The sequence below is a fragment of the Leptidea sinapis genome, chromosome 5, assembly GCF_905404315.1.
Source record: "Leptidea sinapis chromosome 5, ilLepSina1.1, whole genome shotgun sequence".
NCBI lineage: Eukaryota > Metazoa > Arthropoda > Insecta > Lepidoptera > Pieridae > Leptidea > Leptidea sinapis.
Genome location: NC_066269.1, coordinates 10,254,527 through 10,275,996, shown reverse-complemented (window position 1 = coordinate 10,275,996; position 21,470 = coordinate 10,254,527). Strand labels below are relative to the sequence as shown.

The 21,470-nt window shown below is 34.9% G+C and overlaps 1 protein-coding gene across 1 annotated transcript in view; it reads right to left on the bottom strand.

Annotated features, from left to right (window-relative positions):
* The window catches only part of LOC126964425 (lachesin), a 28,591-nt gene that overhangs the window by 5,506 nt on the left and 1,615 nt on the right, over nucleotides 1-21,470 (bottom strand). The window contains exons 2-9 of the mRNA XM_050807526.1: nucleotides 20,904-21,022; nucleotides 12,649-12,771; nucleotides 10,326-10,482; nucleotides 6,694-6,793; nucleotides 5,792-5,948; nucleotides 3,543-3,649; nucleotides 2,702-2,841; nucleotides 51-177 (exon numbers count right to left, since the gene is read on the bottom strand). Coding sequence (XP_050663483.1) covers nucleotides 51-177; nucleotides 2,702-2,841; nucleotides 3,543-3,649; nucleotides 5,792-5,948; nucleotides 6,694-6,793; nucleotides 10,326-10,482; nucleotides 12,649-12,771; nucleotides 20,904-21,022 — 1,030 coding nt within the window. The remainder of the gene's footprint in view (nucleotides 1-50; nucleotides 178-2,701; nucleotides 2,842-3,542; nucleotides 3,650-5,791; nucleotides 5,949-6,693; nucleotides 6,794-10,325; nucleotides 10,483-12,648; nucleotides 12,772-20,903; nucleotides 21,023-21,470) is intronic.

Here is a 21,470-nt window from a genome sequence, read left to right as displayed (position 1 = left end):
AAACGGCAAACAAATAACTTAAAAACATGCCAAAGTCATGCAAAACTCACCTAAAAGCGTAGACGAATGTAGTTACGAACAATACTAGCATCGTGACGTCACTCAGGGTAATAACCGCCGCCCCGCTAGACACACGGGTCTGGCCACAGGCCGGCGGGCAAACCGGGATTATTGTCTCTAGATTTACAAACAGTACACATAAGAATAGGAACATCATGAACCGGGATTAAAAAAAAATTACTAAAATTGAAAGTTTCTTGCAAATTCTTCTCAATAGCTCAACGATTTACGAATTTATTTATTTTTTTGACATTCACAAGTGTCATTTTCGTGACCTACATGAATAAAGTGAATAATCCTAAACTAATGAACGGATTTTAATGGTGATTACTTCATGGAGTGCAGTTTGGTCCAACTTGAGAGATAGGATAGTTTTTATTTCGACTTGGGACCCATAATTGTTTTCATTTTCAATAATTGTTTTGTATGGACATATTTTCTATGAGAGAACTTAGTGACGCACGGTTTGACAGTTCCGCTGTGAAACAATTTCATTATAACAACAGCGACTTGATCTTTTGAAATATTATTGGCAAATTACTATAAAACAGTATTTTTTTTATTATCTACAGAACAACGTCTGTCGGGTCAGCTAGTATAGTATAATATTTACAGTATAGGTACACCTATTAATGCGACTTTTTGTATTTTTTTTTTATAAGAATATGTGACCAACAAGAAGTTCACCTGATGGCAAGTAATACGCCCTGCCCATTACAATGCAGTGGCCCTCAGGATCCTTGAAAAACCCAAAATTCTGGGCTGCATCGCATTTGCGCTCGTCACTTCGAGACATACGATGTTGTCTTATTAGCCCAATGATTTAAGTTTAGAACCGAACCACAACAACCACAAACCGAAACACAATTGAACCGCTGTGGCACCTACTTAGAAGCACCCTGTGCAAAAACAGGGTTGTCATCTTGATAAAAATCTCCCGAATATATAAGCGATGGCTCATACAATACGGATTGACATGTAGAAAAATGCATCACAAGTATGAAATGACCAAATAAATTAAGATGAAAAAAAGTTATCATTTAGTTTTTCGTTAATAACTCAATAACTATTATGGTGACTCCTACACTAACAGTTAACTCATCAATCAGACCCCAACACTAATCATGTATATTTTTGTATTATATTGTAATAAACTATTAGTCATATTATTATTACTATATATCTACTTGGTGACAAGCCTAGAAGCCTGATAGCCCACAGATAAAAATTCAAAATTTCACTTAAATCGCTCGATTGTTCCTATTCTCATTTCAGTTACATGCTATGCATGCTTGAAAAAAAAAAGTTTAAGCAAAGAAATATTTAAAACAGTACAGGCTACACTAGTAATACATAAGATTTAAATCACTTATAAATCCGTCACCATCATGGTACTACTTGATGCGGTACTAGGCGATAAGAGAGCCAAGAGTGTAAAGATCAGTAACGGAAATGCACACGACTTCAATACGTTTTTCAACACAATTGCGAGCAAAAAAAATAATTAAATCAATGCGCGAATTTAAATCAACATACAGCCAATTTTCAAAATATGTATAAAAAGTGACTATTGTAGGAATCTGATAAATTTTTTGACCTTCTGCAGAAAATTGGATACACCTTGAAAAACATATATTGGGAGGCAATGATGTTCTATCCACATATAAAGACACATCATTCGCAGTCTGATAGCGGAACGGCAAAAGTGTGCTTACAACAACGTAAGCACACTTTTCTGCTTAGTCGTGTAACAACTGATGACGACTCCTATTGCCCAGTGCTTAGTGAACCTGCCTACTGAGCTAGAGGTCCCGGGTTCGAATCCCGGTAGGTGCAATGATTTATATGATGAATATGAAAGTTTGTTTCCGAGTCATGGATGTTAATATGTATTTTTGTATGTTTAAGTAAGTATTGTATTGTATTAAATATATCGATGTCTTGTACCCATGGTTTGGGGTAAGATAATTTGTGTAAAACTGTTACTGTGCAAATCAAACCTAATCTGAATAAGTATTTTACATTGCTGCTTATTGACCAAGAATATTTTAAACAACTGGAGTAAATGCGGCAATGTATAGATATAGCTTTCGAAGCTTATTATTAGAGACCGGATTATATGCTACAAAATATGTACGAAAATCCATAAAAATGGCCAAAATATGCATACAATTAAACAGGAAAAAATAAAAAGTCATATTTTTATTTTATTTTATAAATGCTTGTACTGACAATCGTATTTGTGAAAGAAACTATTACAAGATATACCTACTAAGGTAACAATGAAATTTAAGATTAACCCCTTAAAAATATGTACTACTAAGTACTGTTCTAAATGTTCTGTAGACAAATTGTGTCTATGATCGCTTAATACATTTTTGTAACCGGAAAAGGAGCGTACTACGTCTACTGAGGTTACTGGGCAGATTTTTAGAAATGGTACTAAATATGAAAAAGCATATGCAATATGCATTTGCATATAATCCGGTCTCTACTTATTATTGTCTTATTTTTATCATGTTATATATTTCGGCTTTGTTTTTATACGACGTGATATGTCTATATGTATAGAACGTCATTGACTGCAGGTACTTTTAACTTTATCGGGATATTATTGAAACATAATCCCCGTTGCACTCACCGAACAGTTCGACCTTTCCTTCGTCGCGTCCAAGCTTGTTCTGCGCCTTGCATGTGAATATCCCGTACTGTCGTTTCTCGATGGTAATTACCCTCAACGTGGTGTCTGTGAACTCATCAGCGGTCGCGAAGTGAGATATCCTGGAATATTTCATTTGCCATGTAAGACACAATATATACAGGTGCTCTATTCCGCGTTATAGGGGTAATTCATAATAATATTTTAAAATAATTCATAACAAGTAAGTTTAATCGACCACATAACGCGAATATTTCCCACTTACATGTTTTTGTACTGTGAAATTTATAATGATTTTGTACAGTTCATAATTAGCTTCGCGTACCTTTGCACGTGTATCAATTGTGTTTAATACAAAACCTTAATAAGATAGGAAATAGTAAAACTAGGCAATCAATTAATAAGATACATAATAGCTTTAAGGGTAAATGTATACACTTCTATAATAAAGTCCCAGCAACTGTTCAGGCATTATCTATAAATAATTTTAAATGTTTTATAAAAAAATGGCTATGTCGTAAATCCTATTACTCCACTGCGGAATATCTAAATGATCGGACAGCCTGGGACTTAGATTGTGATTATTTTATGGCGATAGAAATGACTGTACAATATTGTATATTTTTATTGAAAAGAGCGCAAAAAAATAATGCTGGGAGAGTTTCTTGCGCCGCTTCTTCTCTCTCAGAGCGCCATTTATTTCCGGAGCGGTAGTAGTATCTAGTAGTTATTAGAAATGACATCGGAAAGAATTCTAAAGGAATCAATTTTGAGAAAATAAATGCCTTTTATGCCTTTTTCTCATAAATAATCTTGTACCCACCTGTAGTGCTGGTTGTTGGACAGCTGCACTTCATCCTTCAGCCAGGTTATGGCTGGTGGAGGATACGCTTCCACGTGGCACTCCAGATCCATGTCGTATTGTAGCGCCTGGAAACAACATCTATAATTGACTATGTACTTCACGGCTACATTATCCATGGACCTAGTGGAAAGTGAAATCCTCTCCGTTTTCCTTTCACAGTGCGTCAGTACGGTTTGCAGCTTCATTACAGTTAAATGTGATATTTTCCTGCTATCGCTACTTTGTTGTTGAAAATGTCATTGTAACGTTTTAGCTTTTGTTGTTAATTGCTCTGTAATGTCTGTTGTTCTGTGTTGCTATAATAGTTCTGTCAGAAAAATAATGACTTACTTTTTGTACTTAACCTAGATTCCTTCATTCATTTTTCATGATTATAATAAGCAGCATTACAACATCTTTACATCAATCAATAATACAGATAAAATAAATCGTTGTGTATTATTTAATAATATTACATCTTACATTCCAACAGTTAAACACACTACTATACTCGAACAGCTCAAATAATATTACATCTTACGTTCCATCCATTAAACACACTACTATACTCGAACAGCTCAAATAATATTACATCTTACGTTCCATCCATTAAACACACTACTATACTCGAACAGCTCAAATAATATTACATCTTACGTTCCATCCATTAAACACACTACTATACTCGAACAGCTCAAATAATATTACATCTTACGTTCCATCCATTAAACACACTACTATACTCGAACAGCTCAAATAATATTACATCTTACGTTCCATCCATTAAACACACTACTATACTCGAACAGCTCAAATAATATTACATCTTACGTTCCAACAGTTAAACACCCTACTATACTCGAACAGCTCAAATAATATTACATCTTACGTTCCATCAGTTAAACACACTACTATACTCGAACAGCTCAAATAATATTACATCTTACGTTCCATCAGTTAAACACACTACTATACTCGAACAGCTCAAATAATATTACATCTTACGTTCCATCCATTAAACACACTACTATACTCGAACAGCTCAAATAATATTACATCTTACGTTCCATCAGTTAAACACACTACTATACTCGAACAGCTCAAATAATATTACATCTTACGTTCCAACAGTTAAACACCCTACTATACTCGAACAGCTCAAATAATATTACATCTTACGTTCCATCCATTAAACACACTACTATACTCGAACAGCTCAAATAATATTACATCTTACGTTCCATCAGTTAAACACCCTACTATACTCGAACAGCTCAAATAATATTACATCTTACGTTCCATCAGTTAAACACACTACTATACTCGAACAGCTCAAATAATATTACATCTTACGTTCCATCAGTTAAACACACTACTATACTCGAACAGCTCAAATAATATTACATCTTACGTTCCATCCATTAAACACACTACTATACTCGAACAGCTCAAATAATATTACATCTTACGTTCCATCAGTTAAACACACTACTATACTCGAACAGCTCAAATAATATTACATCTTACGTTCCAACAGTTAAACACCCTACTATACTCGAACAGCTCAAATAATATTACATCTTACGTTCCATCCATTAAACACACTACTATACTCGAACAGCTCAAATAATATTACATCTTACGTTCCATCAGTTAAACACCCTACTATACTCGAACAGCTCAAATAATATTACATCTTACGTTCCATCCATTAAACACACTACTATACTCGAACAGCTCAAATAATATTACATCTTACGTTCCATCAGTTAAACACCCTACTATACTCGAACAGCTCAAATAATATTACATCTTACGTTCCATCCATTAAACACACTACTATACTCGAACAGCTCAAATAATATTACATCTTACGTTCCATCCATTAAACACACTACTATACTCGAACAGCTCAAATAATAAAATAACGTTAATTAAATATTATTACGTCAATTTGTGTGTTAGTTAGTCTCATGTGGTTTTGCATATTCTTGGTTTTTTCTCTGGTGTTTATGCCAAGTTAATTTGTAGGGCCGTAAGGAGCTATTTCCAAGCTTGGCTGAGTGGTTACGATTTGTCAATCAAAATCGGTTACAATTATAATAGATTCGCTTTCCCTGCTGTATCTTGCTGTGTCTATACGTTAGTATATTCTAAGTCTTGGAATGTTCTGTCCCTTTTGGATTTATGACCAAAATGTATGCGGATATTTTTGATTTTCTGATTACCTGTCCAAGTCTTGGTCTCGGCACAGTGACCACCGGTGCGAACTCCACCTCGAGGTTGATGTTCCTGCGAGCGCCTTTTCCCACCCCGTTCTCTGCCACGCAGTAATAAGTCCCGCGGTCTTCCTTGCGTACATTCGGAATCCTCAAAATGTTGCCACTGCAGAAAATATGATGCAATTCAACGTGGTTAATATTAGTTTAATTGTTTTTAAGCTTTCGTACATTAAAAAGAAAAAGGACACTTCAAGCTTCACTCTGTCGTCCGTCAGTCGGTCTGTCTGTCAAGACCCTTTATCTCAGGAACGCGTGGAGGTATCGAGGTGAAATAAAACCGGTATACCAAATATATCAGGTATTCAGTCTATTGAAAAGTAAATTTATATCGCAAAAAACGTATATTTCGAACGAATTTATACGGTATTTTTGGTCGAACTACAAGTATGAACTTTGGCAAGTAATACCGTCATATACTACAAGTATTGGGAAAAGTCAGAGAACAGTTTATTAATTTCTAAAAGCATATAATATAGAAAAAGGCTTGCTTATCTAACACATTCGTACAAGTACCAATCAAAAAATGTCATAACGTGTCATTGCCATTGGCATTGATGAATAGAAAATATTTTGATTTTAACCTTTATAAGTTTTTAATGGATAGAAGATGTCCTCAATCATCATTATAAACTGTCCTTAATTATCATAAGTATCTCACCCGTCACTCTGTATATTTCATAGTATGATTATTTTTCCAAAAACCTTGCTGTAGAAGACTTTGCCATAAGCATATAGAGAACAACAACGTATTGCTGTTAGACGAGAACCACTCGTCGTCACTGTTCCTGAGTTGTACCCTTTAACCTATCTGTCAAAAAAAGGTATTAGTGGAGGTATTGTCTCGTTACCGATAGATAGAGCCACCAGTCGGTAGGATCGCGTTGTTTTCTCTTCGCCAGGATATCTTCGGTACCGGAAACCCACCAGCATAGCATTCCATCTGTGTCGCTGAAAGGATAAAGAACTTGTAAGTGAATTCCGGATCAGCCAATGAAATTTAAAAATTCTAGTTCTCTTTAGTATTAGAACGCTACAGTGCACTGTTAAAGTAATTTTCCGTCACGTACAACCAAACAAACAAAATTAATCTCCTTGAGTCCTTGGTCGGTGTTTCCAGGTTGTATCTGTATCTGGCACACCCCAGTATGTGCTCGATCCTTTTCCACCGCGTGCAACGCAGAGCAAAGATAATACACTATATACTAGAGATAGATGTGCAACTCATGTTTTTATCTTGTAAAATCAGTGTACCCAGGCCAAGAGATGGCGCTGCGTTATTTTACGCTCTTAGCGTACCGTCGCTAGATGGCGCTAATTATGTTTATAGTTTCTACTTTTTACTATTGTTGTAGACCGTATTGAATGCATACTGATGTTTGTTGTGTGGGTGGAAATAATTATTCGTTTATTAATGAACTTAAGTTCAGCAGTCACCTTTTGATAAGGAGAGCCATTCAATGATTACAACACGATAGTCAAGTCTTTAATAAGTAAGTTAAGTGAGTTTTTTGCTATCACTAGCTCCATCTATCCAATTATCCATCTGTCATGTATGTTAAATTATCGCCATCGTGGTGAAGTTGCCGCGTACCTAATAGAATAGGTGGGAGCACTTTCAATGCAAATTTTTGTCATGTGCCGTCGGGTTGCAGTTTGGTAGCAGTTTCGTGTTGATCGTTTTGCCCAAGTACTTAACGTGAACTCAGTTTGCAGTTATTGCGTCATCCTCGTGGCTCTGTGGCTAACTAAGGCGTTAGATTGTGCCGCGTCGAAACGAGTTCGAATCACAGCTCCAAAAATTTTTTGTTTTATATTTATAATTCAATAATTTAATAACAAGATTATTGGGTGAAGGATTAAATTCCTACTTGAACATTCATTGAAGTTTATTATCAGCGGAACTAGGCGCTTGTGTCGATTTGAAGCATCCGCACTATGAATTGCCGAGAGGGTAATAAAAAGATAGACCGATGCCTTTTTAACTGTTCCCCGTGCAAGGGTCCACACCACTTTTCCTGTATGAATATTAATTCGGCAAAATTCAAAGATCATCGTTAAGAACTGAACCGGACTGTTAAATGTGGCAAATGCAAACGTCATTCGTTGACAGATACGCCAGCTCTGAACTCAACATCTTTAAACATTGACACAAATGTCAATAAAGCTAACCCAGTATTGCAGTCTCCTAACAACCAAGATCATTTCGTAACAGAAAACCGTCTTCGTGACATTCTCAGACAGGAAGTGTCGCTAATAATTAAAGAACATCAAAACACAGGTGAGAAGCTACCAAGATTCCTTTGAGTGCTTCAATAAGCAATCTCAAAAAATCGTTGGACGAAAAAAATGAAGTCATAAAATATCTTCAAACGGACAATAAAAATCTACAAACTTCTGTTAAAGATTTGACAACTAGGTTGAGCAACTCAACGGCTCAATACAGCAGTCTTTTTCGAGACATCTATCGTCTTTTTCAACACCTGGAATATCTTATAGATGCCCTTATACCCAACGCCTCGACTTCTTTAAACTTCAGTCACTAAAATCTCGTCGCAGCTACCTAGATTTATTATTTCTGCACAAAATAGTTAATAATAAAATAAATAATTCTGACCTTCAAGAATGCATATCCCTCTCAGTACCCTTTTAATACCCAAGACAGACGATATCCAAGATCTTTCACATTTCTTACTGCAGAACAGACATTGGACTCAACGCCCCCGTCGTCAGGCTTTGTAGATTATACAACGAAGTTAACTCAAAAAATTCAGATATCTATATTTTCAACGATAATTCAAAAAAGTTTGTAAAAATTCTCGCACATCAAGCTAACCTGTGACGTGTTTTTTTTCCAAGTAGTATGTACCTATATCCACTTCATTATAAAACCATATAAATTATATCCTTACTTTATATAAATTTTAGTACTTAAGACATTTTTGACTGTATAAATCACACTGTTACCATTGAATGATGTGTTCATCTTTAATTGTTACACATATCAGAATTGTACCTAGCATAAGTTTATATAAATGTGTAATATATGTAATGTTGATGATTAAAAAAAAATATAAACATGTTATTTAAATTATTAAAACTTTCGTGAGTCATTATTAAATTATTTAATAATACCGCTTTACTTACTAGTTTCGGGCCATTCGGAGGTCCCACCTCTTACGGTAAGAGGTGGGACGTTATCGCGAACACACCACACTCACCCCGGATGAAGGACCTCCAAACGGCCCGAAACTAGTCGGTACCGACACAGACAAAAATATGAGAAAAGCCGTATTAATGAATAACATGTTATTTATTAATTCGACTTTATTCACGAATATAATATAATACTTTTATAATAATATTAATTTTAATTTATTGACGACCTGTATAGCCGAGTGGTTAGCGATCCTACCTACTAAGCTAGAGGTCTCGAGTTCGAATCCCGGTAGGTGCAAGCATTTATATGATGAATATGGATGTTTGTTTCCGAGTCATGGATTTACATGTATGTTTATAAGAATTTATGTATGTTCAAGAAAGTATATTCTATTAAATATATCATTGTTTTGTAATCCATAACACAGGCTATATATGCTTAACTTGGGGCAAGATAATTTGTGTAAAAAAGTATGTCAATATTATTATTATTCTCAAAGCAATCTGAAAAGATTGACCTTGTCCTCCAACAAATGAGTACTTTACTCCAATTAATAACATCATTAATCTCCAGATTGGCCTAATGGCTATTCTAAAGATAGCCACCTGAAACATTAATGGACTTGCCCCCAACACATGAAGTACTCCTAAGTGTGGTTCGAGTAGAAAGTGGGACTGCGACCAGAGACAAACTAGGACGACACCAACAATATAATCTTATGTTTTATTAGTGATGTGCCGAGTACGGCTTGACTCGAGTCACACTCGATTCGCGCTTTGTACTCGCCTACTCGAATGCCGATTTATTTTGATTCGAGTACGTCTGACCCGCTTCTGGTACTTGAGTCAGGAAAATCGACTTTGAATCGATTCTAAAATATTTTAAGTTCTTAAATAGCTTCTAAAAATATCTCTTTTTTATGTAATAAAACTTAAAGAAATTGATTAATTAATAATTATTTAAATTAATTCTGGTTCCTAGATACCGCCTTAGTATGTGCAATGTTTTTGTAATGTTTAAGAATATTTTCATTAAAATGTTTGATGTATATATTCTTGCTGTGTCATTATATGAAACGTACATGCTGTTTTAACTCCATTTAGATTGTTTGCTTGTTGTTCTGAAATTGGGAGCGAACTCGAAATTCCAGAGTAGAGTTATGGACTCCAGTCAACTCAAAAACTCGAGTACTGGGCTCGTACCGCGGAATCGAGTCATGATTCGAATACCTTATAAATCGACTCGAGTCGACTCGATCCACCAAAACATCGACTCGGCACATCACAAATTTTTATTGCCGACATAAAATAATCAGTAAGTCACCTTCTCCCTCGCTCGTGACGATAGACCTTGTGGAGTTGTCAGATATGATGGGAGGCCGTCTAACTTGCAGTTCCACCTCTGCTGTGATCTTGCTGCTGATGGAAATGATGACCTGGCACTGGTACCAGCCCGCATCTGTCTCCTGGATATCCTTGATCTGATAACAAAAAATAATTATTCAGGCATAACTTTCAATAAAAATAAAAACTTCGTATGACCACACCACAATATTTATTTATTCGCCATTTTGTACTCCACGGTCAGTGCACCAAAGCTTGAAAACCGGAATAAATTCTGATTTGTTAACCACATTGTTTTTGGTTAATTATAAAAGTTTTGTTAAATTAACTGGTTCGGAGAGGTTTTTTCACCTATAAAGAATTAAACCCAGTTCCAAGCCTTGGCCACTGCCACATGACCCAACATTGGCAGCAGAACTCTGGGTACCGAACACCCTGCCTATTACAATGCAGTGCCACTCAGGATGCTTGAAAAACCCAAAAATTCTGAGCGGCACTACAATTGCGCTCGTAACCTTGAGACATAAGATGTTAAGTCTCATTTGCCCAGTAGTTTCACTAGCTACGGCGCCCTTCAGACCGAAACACAGTAATGTTTACACATTACTGCTTCACGGCAGAAATAGGCGCCGTTGTAGTACCCATAATCTGGCCGGCTTCTTGTGCAAAGGGCCTTGATTCCAGGGGCGTGACATAGATATGTGATATAGGACAGCGTTTCCCATTTGCCGGGTCGCGACCCTATACCGGGCCATCAAAATGAAATTCCGGGTCGCAACACTCCTGCCTTGTTTAAAAAAGGTCCATAGGATAAAATTTCATCATTTTACCGGGTCATTTCAGAATTATGTTTGGGAAACAATGATCTAAACATTAGCACGAGAGTTAAAGTTAATTTAGTTTAATTTGTTTCCGTTATCCTATGCCTCTATTGAATGAGTATTCTGATAATTACATTTCATGCCCGTTTCGTCACAATGACGTATTAATATAAACACACAGGATGTTTCAAAAAACATAGTGACAGATAGTCTATCAACGTTTGATTCTAACATAATAGTTTCTGAAATATAAAAAACATTGCGTGCGCACAAAGTACACATGTCAGAAGTGAAACCTGCATGGTGCATGAACCTCTAAACTGCATATGAATTCCTGGTACGTGTTGCGAGGATGACACATGATTTCAACCGCTATGAAAGACATTCCTACCACCACTAATATAATATGTTCTCCTGGTGTCTATATAGTAATACGTCGTGCGCTTGGAGTCAGAATATATTAAGGTATACTCGCGCCATACTTAAGACAATCTCTTCTTTAACTATGATCGCCTGGTACCAAAACATTATATTATGCATCCTATCTCATTATCTCCCATGTCAAATATTATGAATTGATGTGACTGCTCTTTTTACTGTCGCTTTTTCGTTTCATCGACTTTCAAATCACAACGATGGTAAAGAAGTTTTCACTTCAATAGTATGCATATTTCTGTCTCATTATTTGCCGGCTTCATCCTACACATTTTTATATTTGTGTCTCTTACCTGTCGTTTTTTCCGTTGCATTTTGAAATCACAACGATTCTAAAGAAGTTTCACTTCAAAAAATAAGTATTTAATGTTATGGAAATGCTTTAAAGAATGCTTTATTGTGTAATATGATATTAACTACTATATCTCAGTTTCGTCTTCTCCGTAGTCAACAAGTTGGAAATATAAAACGCAATATCGGTGCAATTCAAAGCACACTATGCCATAAAATTTAATTGAAGGTAACACCATATCTTCACCATCCACATCGACTTCATCGTCCATTGAAATACGTAATTATTATTCCGTTGCTCTTTTCAAACTTGTTGACTACGGAGAAGACGAAACTGAGTGATAGTACTTAATGTCATATTACACAATGAAGCATTTTGTTTCCAACCCATTAAATACTTTTTTTTATATTTCAGAAACTACTACGTTAGTTATAAATTATAACTAATTAATTTATCTCTAAATAACACGCATAATTAATTGAAGAGATAGTCATGAAAACCAACAATTCGTTTTTTTTCCATCCTGTATGTAGCTTGGCGTCATACGCCTGTCATCGGCATGACATCCTCTTATTAGGTACCTACTTTAGGCAGACTCCGAATTGTATATTTGAAGCAAGCAGGGTTTCATACAACTTATTTCGTACTGTCGGAGTAAATCTCAACTACAACTAGTTACTACATCTACAGCCTCTCTAGAAAATCAATGCACGCCCCTGTTTGTTTCAAGGTGCTTAGGTAATATCTACACTTACAGACAATGTATATGTGGCCGACGCATCATCGTATCGTAAGGAGAACCTCGAGTCCCGGATGATCAGGCCAGAGTTTGTCGACAGCGGTAGTGATTCTGTTGTTTTCAGTCTGTCGTATTTCACCTGAAATAAGATAAGATTTAATTACATAATAATAGATTTGTCAACATTTGCGTGCTAAAAGTTACTAAAGCCTGACTTTTGTACAGTACCTATTCAATGCATTTTTTCATTAAATGATGAACACAGCTAAGAGTTCAAATTCAAATATTATAATTGAAAGTCAAAAACTACAACCCATTCGGAAACGAATTTCTCAGACCTGAGAGGAAACGGGCGCAGCAAGAAACTCAACGGACTGCTTCTGTTTTTTACACGCTTTTTATTAGCTTCACCTGTATGTATGTTTGTTTGTAATCCACTCATTGGGGCGCGATTTTGACCCACTTCAAACGGCCCGATTTAGTTCAAACTTCGTAGATTAATCGATGACAATACATTAATTTAATAAATTTTTTCCATTTTCAATTTGCAAAAAATAATAATAATAGGATTTTTGTTAACTTATATAATTTTTATCTAGCGTCGATAAGGTAAGAATTTATGTTAATTTTAAATTTCAAAGATTATCTTTAACTGCTTTATCTAATATTAGGAAATTTTCCAATACAAATATAAAAGAGAATTACTTTTAATTCAACAATGCAAATGATAGTTTAAAAAAAACTAAATAAACACTAAATAATTTACCAGTAGGAGGCTCCTTTGCACAGGATGCCGGCTAGATTATGGGTACCATATTTCTGCCTTGAAGTAGTAATGTTTTACACATTACTAACGCTAATTTCAAATTTAAAAAAAATAATTTTCATAATAATTCAGTATGGCTGATTTTTTTTTATTATATTATTTAAGTAACTATAAACTTAAAATTAATTTGCCAAACAATAATTCGGTTGTTAAATCTTCAGCCAGACCGATATAAAATTGAAAAGTTATTGGGCATGTTGGAAGAGTACGGACAATCACGTGGTTACGTTCACGTGTGTGTGTGTGCTTTCATGCACTCACAGGATGCGACTACACACCAGCTCCTTTCCGGAAAGGTAAACTTCGACCTTTTAAACTGTTAGAGCAATCAGAAGAGTATCAATTAGCCTGTCAAAATATTATAACAGATGATGAAGAATTGCTGAATGAGACATTTAAGATCTTAGAAAAGTTAATTTGTCATATTTACGGAGCTCGTGATTCTTGGAACGTCAATGAAGTTCGGTTCAATCTGTTTTCAAACACTTATCGGTCTAAAAAATCAGATGATAATTTTGAAAAAAAAATCCGCAACTTTGATCCATCAAGCCTACCACCACCATGCAAAAGTGAATTGTATCAGCATTTACTGCGAGTTCGTTACGCTACAAAGTTTTGGAGAAATGCTCATTTAAAACACCCGACATCTCTATCACCTCAAGCTTCCGGCTGGACCATAAATGACGATAAATATGATTTTGTCTGGTTTGTTGGAGAGCAATTGCCATCATTAGTTGCCGACATTATTATTATAAAATGTAATAATTAAAAATAAAATACTAATAAATTTCTTTGCCGAAAGATTATTAAATTTTTCATTCTTTTACAGATAACTTATTACAAGACGATGACAACCCAAAAGACGATGATGACAATGAAAATGACAGCAGTGATGGAGATGATTATGATTATCAAGATGCCTCCGTTTTTTGTGATACAATTATCAATCAAAAAATATAATTTTTGTTTATTTTCATACTTGAGATTGATTATAATCTTAATTTTGTTCAACAATAAATAATTATTTTAATACTACATACTTTGATACAATAGTTAGTAAAGTGAGCTCTGACCACTTTAGTCAATTCACCTTTTTTAATATTGAAGTAAACAAATGTACTTCAACTAAAAAGTTTATTTTTGTTCCGGTAAATAATAGGCGAGTGGAGAAATATAGAGGCAATGTTTCGAAAAAACTCTCAAATTTGTATTTGAATAATAACAGTACTCCAAATGAGATGTAATATGGTAAGTTATTTAAAATAATTAAAACAGAGTTTGCTTCTATATTTACTTCAAAGACAGTCAACTCAGGTGGTCTCTTGTCATTTAACAACTGGGCAACAGCTGGTATTCGTAGGAGCAGACAACGGTTATATGAACTATATAGTGAGAGATCATCATGTAATCATGATGTATCTTTTCTTGTATATGTGAAAATATATTCAAAATTATTTAAGAAAGTATGTACTATTGCTAAGTCTAAGTATATTAGAGAAATAATTAAAAATGCTTCAAATAAAATAAAAATTACTTGGAAAGTTATTAACTGGGAATCTGAAAGAGCGAGAGACTGCAAGTTTGAATATAATCTAATAATAAACAATACTAAAATCCACTCTGAGCAGGAAGTAGCTTCTGCTTTTGAGAATTTTTTTTCTGACATTCCAGTTTCTATCTCAAGCACCCTTGTCTCCTCCACCAGTGTTGCTGAGTCACTTCTTTTGGAAAATGTTAAGGTTAACAAAATTTCAAATTCAGTGTTGCTAGCCCAGCAGAAATAATTAAAACTTTCAGATCTTTAGAAATCAAAAAAACTGCTGATATATGGGGCATATCTGTAAAAATAATAAGTTCAGTTATTGACGTCATAGCACCATATCTAGCACTAGTTTTTAATAGCTGTATCGAGCATGTTTCCTGACCTTATGAAATAACACCAATTTTTAAATAGGGACTTATTTCTGCCCCGAATAACTATCACCCTGTCTCAAGTGTTGCCGAACCTAAGTAAAATTTTTGAAAAAAATATTTTAAGCCAAATGCTAAACTCACTTTAACACTTATAAGTTACTTCATATAAAACAATTTGGCTTTACTACGGATGCAGGCGTTGAACTCATAAGGACTATTTTTGAGGCCTGGGAGGAATCACAGAATGCACTTGGTATCTTCTGTGATTTATCTAATGCTTTTGATTGTGTTCAACATTCAACACTGGTCAGGAAGCTATGTCACTATGGTATAAGAGGATCTGCACTCGATCGTCTCATCTCATATTTAAATAATAGGATTCAGAGGGTCGAGGTGAATGGCAGGAGGTCTCCTGGGACTCCTCTCGGTATGGGGGTACCAAAAGGGTCTATTCTTGGACCCTTCCTCTTCTTAATTTATATAAATGATTTACCTAACCTTGTAGAAAAAAAACACAAGGTGGTATTGTTTGCGGATGATACTTCACTTATATTCAAAGTGAAACGAAGCCAAGTTTTATATGACGAAGTAAACAATGCTCTATCTGACATCGTGTACGCTAAACCAGTAGTGGTTTAGCGCCAATAACTTATTGTTAAATAGTCATAAAACAAAATATACTAAATTTACCGCGTCAAATGTTAAAAATGTAGATGCAAATATTTTATTAAATGGAGGGGTGGTAAAACCATTGGAATCTGCTGTATTTCTTGGTATTACTCTTGATTCCAAATTGCATTGGGGCCCCCATATTGAAGGATTGGCGAATAGGCTTAGTTCTGCAGCATATGCGGTTAAGAAAATTAGACGGTTAACTGACATAGATACGGCGCGACTAAGTATACTTTACTTATTTTCACAGTATTATGTCCTATGGTATATTGTTATGGGGTAGTGCGGCCGATATTAATAGCACCTTTGTGCTGCAGAAGAGGGCTATTCGCGCGATTTATAACCTAGGTCCTAAGGAATCATTAAGAGAAAAAATTTAAGAAATAAATATTTTGACTGTTGCTCCTCAATACATTTTTGATAATGTTCTGTATGTTCATAAGCACATTGAGGAATTTTCTAGAAACTGTGACATTCATAATATTAACACGAGGAACAAACATAAACTTGTTATGACTACTACTCGGTTGGGTCGAGTTATTAAGTCTTTTGTTGGGCGATATATATGCTTCTACAATATGATCCCAGAAAATGTACAAAACAAATGTGTTACGAAATTTAAAAGAATTGTTAAAAAACGTTTGTGTGGGAAAGGTTACTATAGCATAAACGATTTTCTTAATGACACCACGGACTGGGAATAAAGCGAACACCCTCAGGCTCTTTGATTATAAATGTTTATTGTACGATATCACATAGTAATAAATATTTTTTTATGAAAAAAAGCCCGCTGAGTTTCTTGCGCCCATTCTTCTCAGGTCTGAGGCAAACTCTTTTGAATGAGGGGTAGTTTTTGACGATCAATAAGTGATTTTGAATAAAAATATTTGAATTTGAATTACTGCTTCACGGCAGAAATAGGCGTCGCTGTGGTGCTATAATCTAGCTAGCATCCTGTGCAAAAGAGCCTCCCACTGGTCTTTGAGTGTACTATAGAACTTCAACTAATAATGGAAAAAATATTTAATTGAATATGTTACAACAATAAAATAACATGCCAATTATCAACTAATCTATATTTTTAATTGTATAAAAAATATAGTTTTGAAATGAGTTTATTCTCATTGTCATATCAGTAATTGCGAATAATAATTGCATTTATCAAACCTAACCTTTGTAAGGTTAAATAAATAAAAAAGATACAAGTCCATTTCTTTTGATAAATATTGTTGTGAAAGTGTTATTTGTAGTGATAATACTCTATTGTTTATTATTTGTATAAAGATGTCTCAGGGTGACAGACTCAATGTGATATTGTGACCCCTTTCATAAATGTAGGGTTTTCACCCGTAATTTATTATAAAGTATCAAGTCTTATCTTATCTCAACAATGAGCACCGAGACAGGCTTAAGTACTGCTAAAGGTCTATGGGAAGAAGTATGATGGGAACACACAGACTAGACAAAATTAGAAATGAAGACCTGAGACAGAAAACAAAAGTAACAGACATACTTAATAAAATAGATCATCAGAAGTGGAGATGGCCTGGCCACATTTTGAGAGACAGCCAGGAGAAATAGAGCACAATTGTCACTAATTGGTATCCAAGAGGTTGCACATGGATACCAATTAGACAGACCAGAGGAGACTTTGACCAAGATGGGAGGATGAACTCAAACTCTCATGCGGGAAAGAACTAGAGAAGAGTGACCCACAATAGACTCCAATGGAAAGAGCTAGAGGAGGCCTTTGCCAAGTGGCACTCTGACGTGAGAGACTAATCTCCTAACCTCTAACTCAGAATAATAGGGCTTAATAGAATAGAATAGAATCAAGTTTTATTGGGTAAAATACTAGTATGGCGATGCTGACTGCCCTTGGGAGCAATACCTACAACTCAGGACTAATATACAAGTGTCATCTGTCCTTGGAGCGAGTTGCCTCTAAGAACTGGATAACTCTGCAATGGATCAAGGGACACAGTGGTTTCTTTGGGGAATTAAAAAACAAAGGATTAACTTGCAAGGCGGGGATCAGTGACCCAAGTGGCTGACCCATTGCCACTCCTACCACTAACCTTCAGCCAAATGCGTTCAAGAATACGCTCTGTCACCAACAACATACATGTTCACAGATGGATAAATATCCCCAGCTGTAGACAGTCAAAGAAAGCGATTCCTGTACTATCGCCTAAACTGACACAATATCCAAATCATGGTGGGCACCCTAACAGATCACACATCACTAAACACGCACCTATTCGCAATCGGCCGACAGTCCTAACTGCAGAGGCTATCTGGACGAGGATGAAACGGTCATGTTATAATAAGGAATGGAATGTGCAGAGGTGACCAACCAACGGGTAAAACGATTCGAAAAGTCTGTGAACACCCCAGTAGTGTTCTGAATTTCTGGAAGGAGTTGGACTGACTGGCAAATACTGCACGAAATGGACCCAAATAAGTGGTCTAACTGAGGAACATTTGTATTTGACATTCTTTATAAACTAAGATAAAAATAATGATGTGTACTGACAATAAATTAAAATAAATATGGGGATACAACATTTAAACTGTTGAAGTAAGAGTCTTCTGTCCCTGATGTGAAATTACCTTCTAATTATATTATGTCTATCTCTTACACAAACAATGAAATCCAGCCCTAAAGTTTAAAGCATTTAATACTTTATATGAAATATTTGATATTTAAAACACTTAACTTTCAACACAATTAATATATTAGATTAGCGCTTACAAAGTTTTTGTTTATGTATATTACAGCCAAAATACTTAATTTGATTTAAAAGAGTGGCCTGTGTGTTCTTTAGTTTCTTGTATGTTCTTATCACAAGCTCTACTTTTTAAGAACGTAATATGGTAGATTCAGTAATATAAGTAAAAAAATATTTATAGTGACAATTCAAAAGAGCTTAGTTTAAGCCTAATGAATCTAGTTTCTTAGACTTTGACTTTATTAAGCTATACTCACTAAATACCTTTACTTACAATTTGACTATTTTGTTTAAATTTGTACATAAATAATATTTTTATTAAAAGTTGTTAAAAGCTCACATTTAATTTAATTCATTAAATTTAATGAATTGCAGTGCACAATGTGGGTATGGAACCATCTGTCAATTTCAAGACACATTAAAAGCAGATGTGTGTTCATCTATCATACTATTGATAGATATACCAACACATCAGCTGTCAAAGACTATCAAAGATTGGAGTGGCCACATGATGTTATAACTAAAAGGCTCTTATTGCCATTTAAGCCAGAGTTCGCTGAAATCTTACAAGAAAAAATAAATATATAATAAATATATATATAATGAAGAAAGAGAGATTACCAATAGGACTCTGCATATCATCAAAGAAGTAGGTGCTTATTGTTGGACATATAGGATATGACCACATGCCCTAGGTCAATCACTTCAGTTATCAAAATGGATGCTGTCCCGACACGGATGAAAAGTACACATCCCAAAATCGAGTTAATTGGAATGGAAATTGTGTTGTCGGGGACTTCTTAACCAGAGTTTTACCAAGGGTCAGCTGATGGTAACCAACCACTGTTGAAACTCCATAAATACTCACAACAACATTGCTAACTTTTTTGATTCTACACATTTTATATTAGCTTGACCTGTATCTATCTATGTTATATATTATGTCAGAATCTGGATAAGATTCTGTCATTATTATTATCATATCGGCCTGAAGACATTCACTGCTGGAAAAAGGCCTCCCACAAAGATCTCCACGACTATTGGTCTTTCGATCTTGACCAGATCATCGGTCCAACTTGTGGGGGGCCTACGAACACTGCATCTTCTGGTATGTGGTCGCCAGTCGATGCTTTACTTTTGCTTTTAATGACTTTACTGGCCCACCATACATCTTGTCCGCCAAAGTACCACTGCCCTGCCCACTGCCACTTCAGTTTTGCAATCATTTGAACTATGTCATTGACTTTGGTTCTCCTATGGATCTCCTCATTTCTAATTTGATCTCACAGGGAAACTCTGAGCATAGCCCTCTCCATTGAGGGACCATGAGCTGTCTGATCAGATCCATAGTGAGCGACCACATCTGCTTATGTCTAACGTATAAGTCATCACTGGCAACACACACTAGTTAAAAACTCGAACGCTGCCCATCCGTTTTGGATTCCATGAGTTAGTTACTTCTTTCCTAGGAATTGGATGAGAATATAATAATTTAAACAATCTGTGCCACTTTTATTGTTTGTATCTAATTAATTTTTCAAAAGTTTGTATTAATTTGCTACTTTGCAGACTGGTAAAGTCAATTTGATAATTTATATAGTTTATACCATTAACCATACCACGATCTACAGGAAGAATATTTATATGTCTGAAACCCAGTAGCGTCTTTGTGCCAAGAACTATGGCGCATGCTTAAGCATTGATTATTTGTTACAATGACATTATCACAAAAAAAAAATATAACACAAGCTGGTATAGAGTACCACATTAAAAAGAAGACAAAAAATTTCTGTGTGTGATATTGTAACAAAAAAATTTATTTTATTGAATAATATTTTGAGTTTTCTATAAAAAAGTGTTATTTAGTTTTATTGAAAAAATTTTTTAGTTTTCTATAAAAGGTTGTTTTTTAGTTTTCTTTTAACTATTATTTTTTAAAGTACCAATGCCATAATATAGTCCTGGAAATACTCTAATGTTCATTGAATATTTTGTTTGTACATGGAGTTCCGTTGAAAACCTACATGATATTTAAGTTTGCCAGTGGTAACATGGTGGAATTTGTCCAGGATTCATAAGAAACAGTTCATTGAATGCACTTTAAGAAAAAAAATTGTTCTCACTCACCCACAACACTGGATAATCTTTAGCATAATGTACAGAACAGTCTAAATCCACTTGTCCTCCAATATCCCTGATCTGTTCTTGGGTGATGTGTGATATTGTTGGTGTTCTTTGACCATGAGCTGAAAAATTATAAGTTTGATATTTCATAGTATTTCATGATTATTTATTTATTTAAAGGTGCTCCAACAACATACACAATGCACTCTTAAACTTAAATGTTGCACAAAAATAGTTCCAGTGTATGAGCACACAACATAAATGAATCATTTCTATTGGGCACTTATATAACACAGAGACTTATACAGTATATAAAAAAAATTGATAATAAAAAAAATATATGGTAATAAGAAAAAATATGATGTAAGTAATTAAAGAATCACTATACTATAGTTGCAATACCTAACATTTAAATGCTATGAGGCTATTGCAAAATGGATCAGCCCCGGATGTCTCCAAAATATTATTTAATGAATGACAGACATGATATAGTGGCGCATTGCTGCCAACATTAGTTCTTACGGTGGGTAGATAGAAAAGTTTGTGTTTGCTTCTTGACCCTAATCTCGT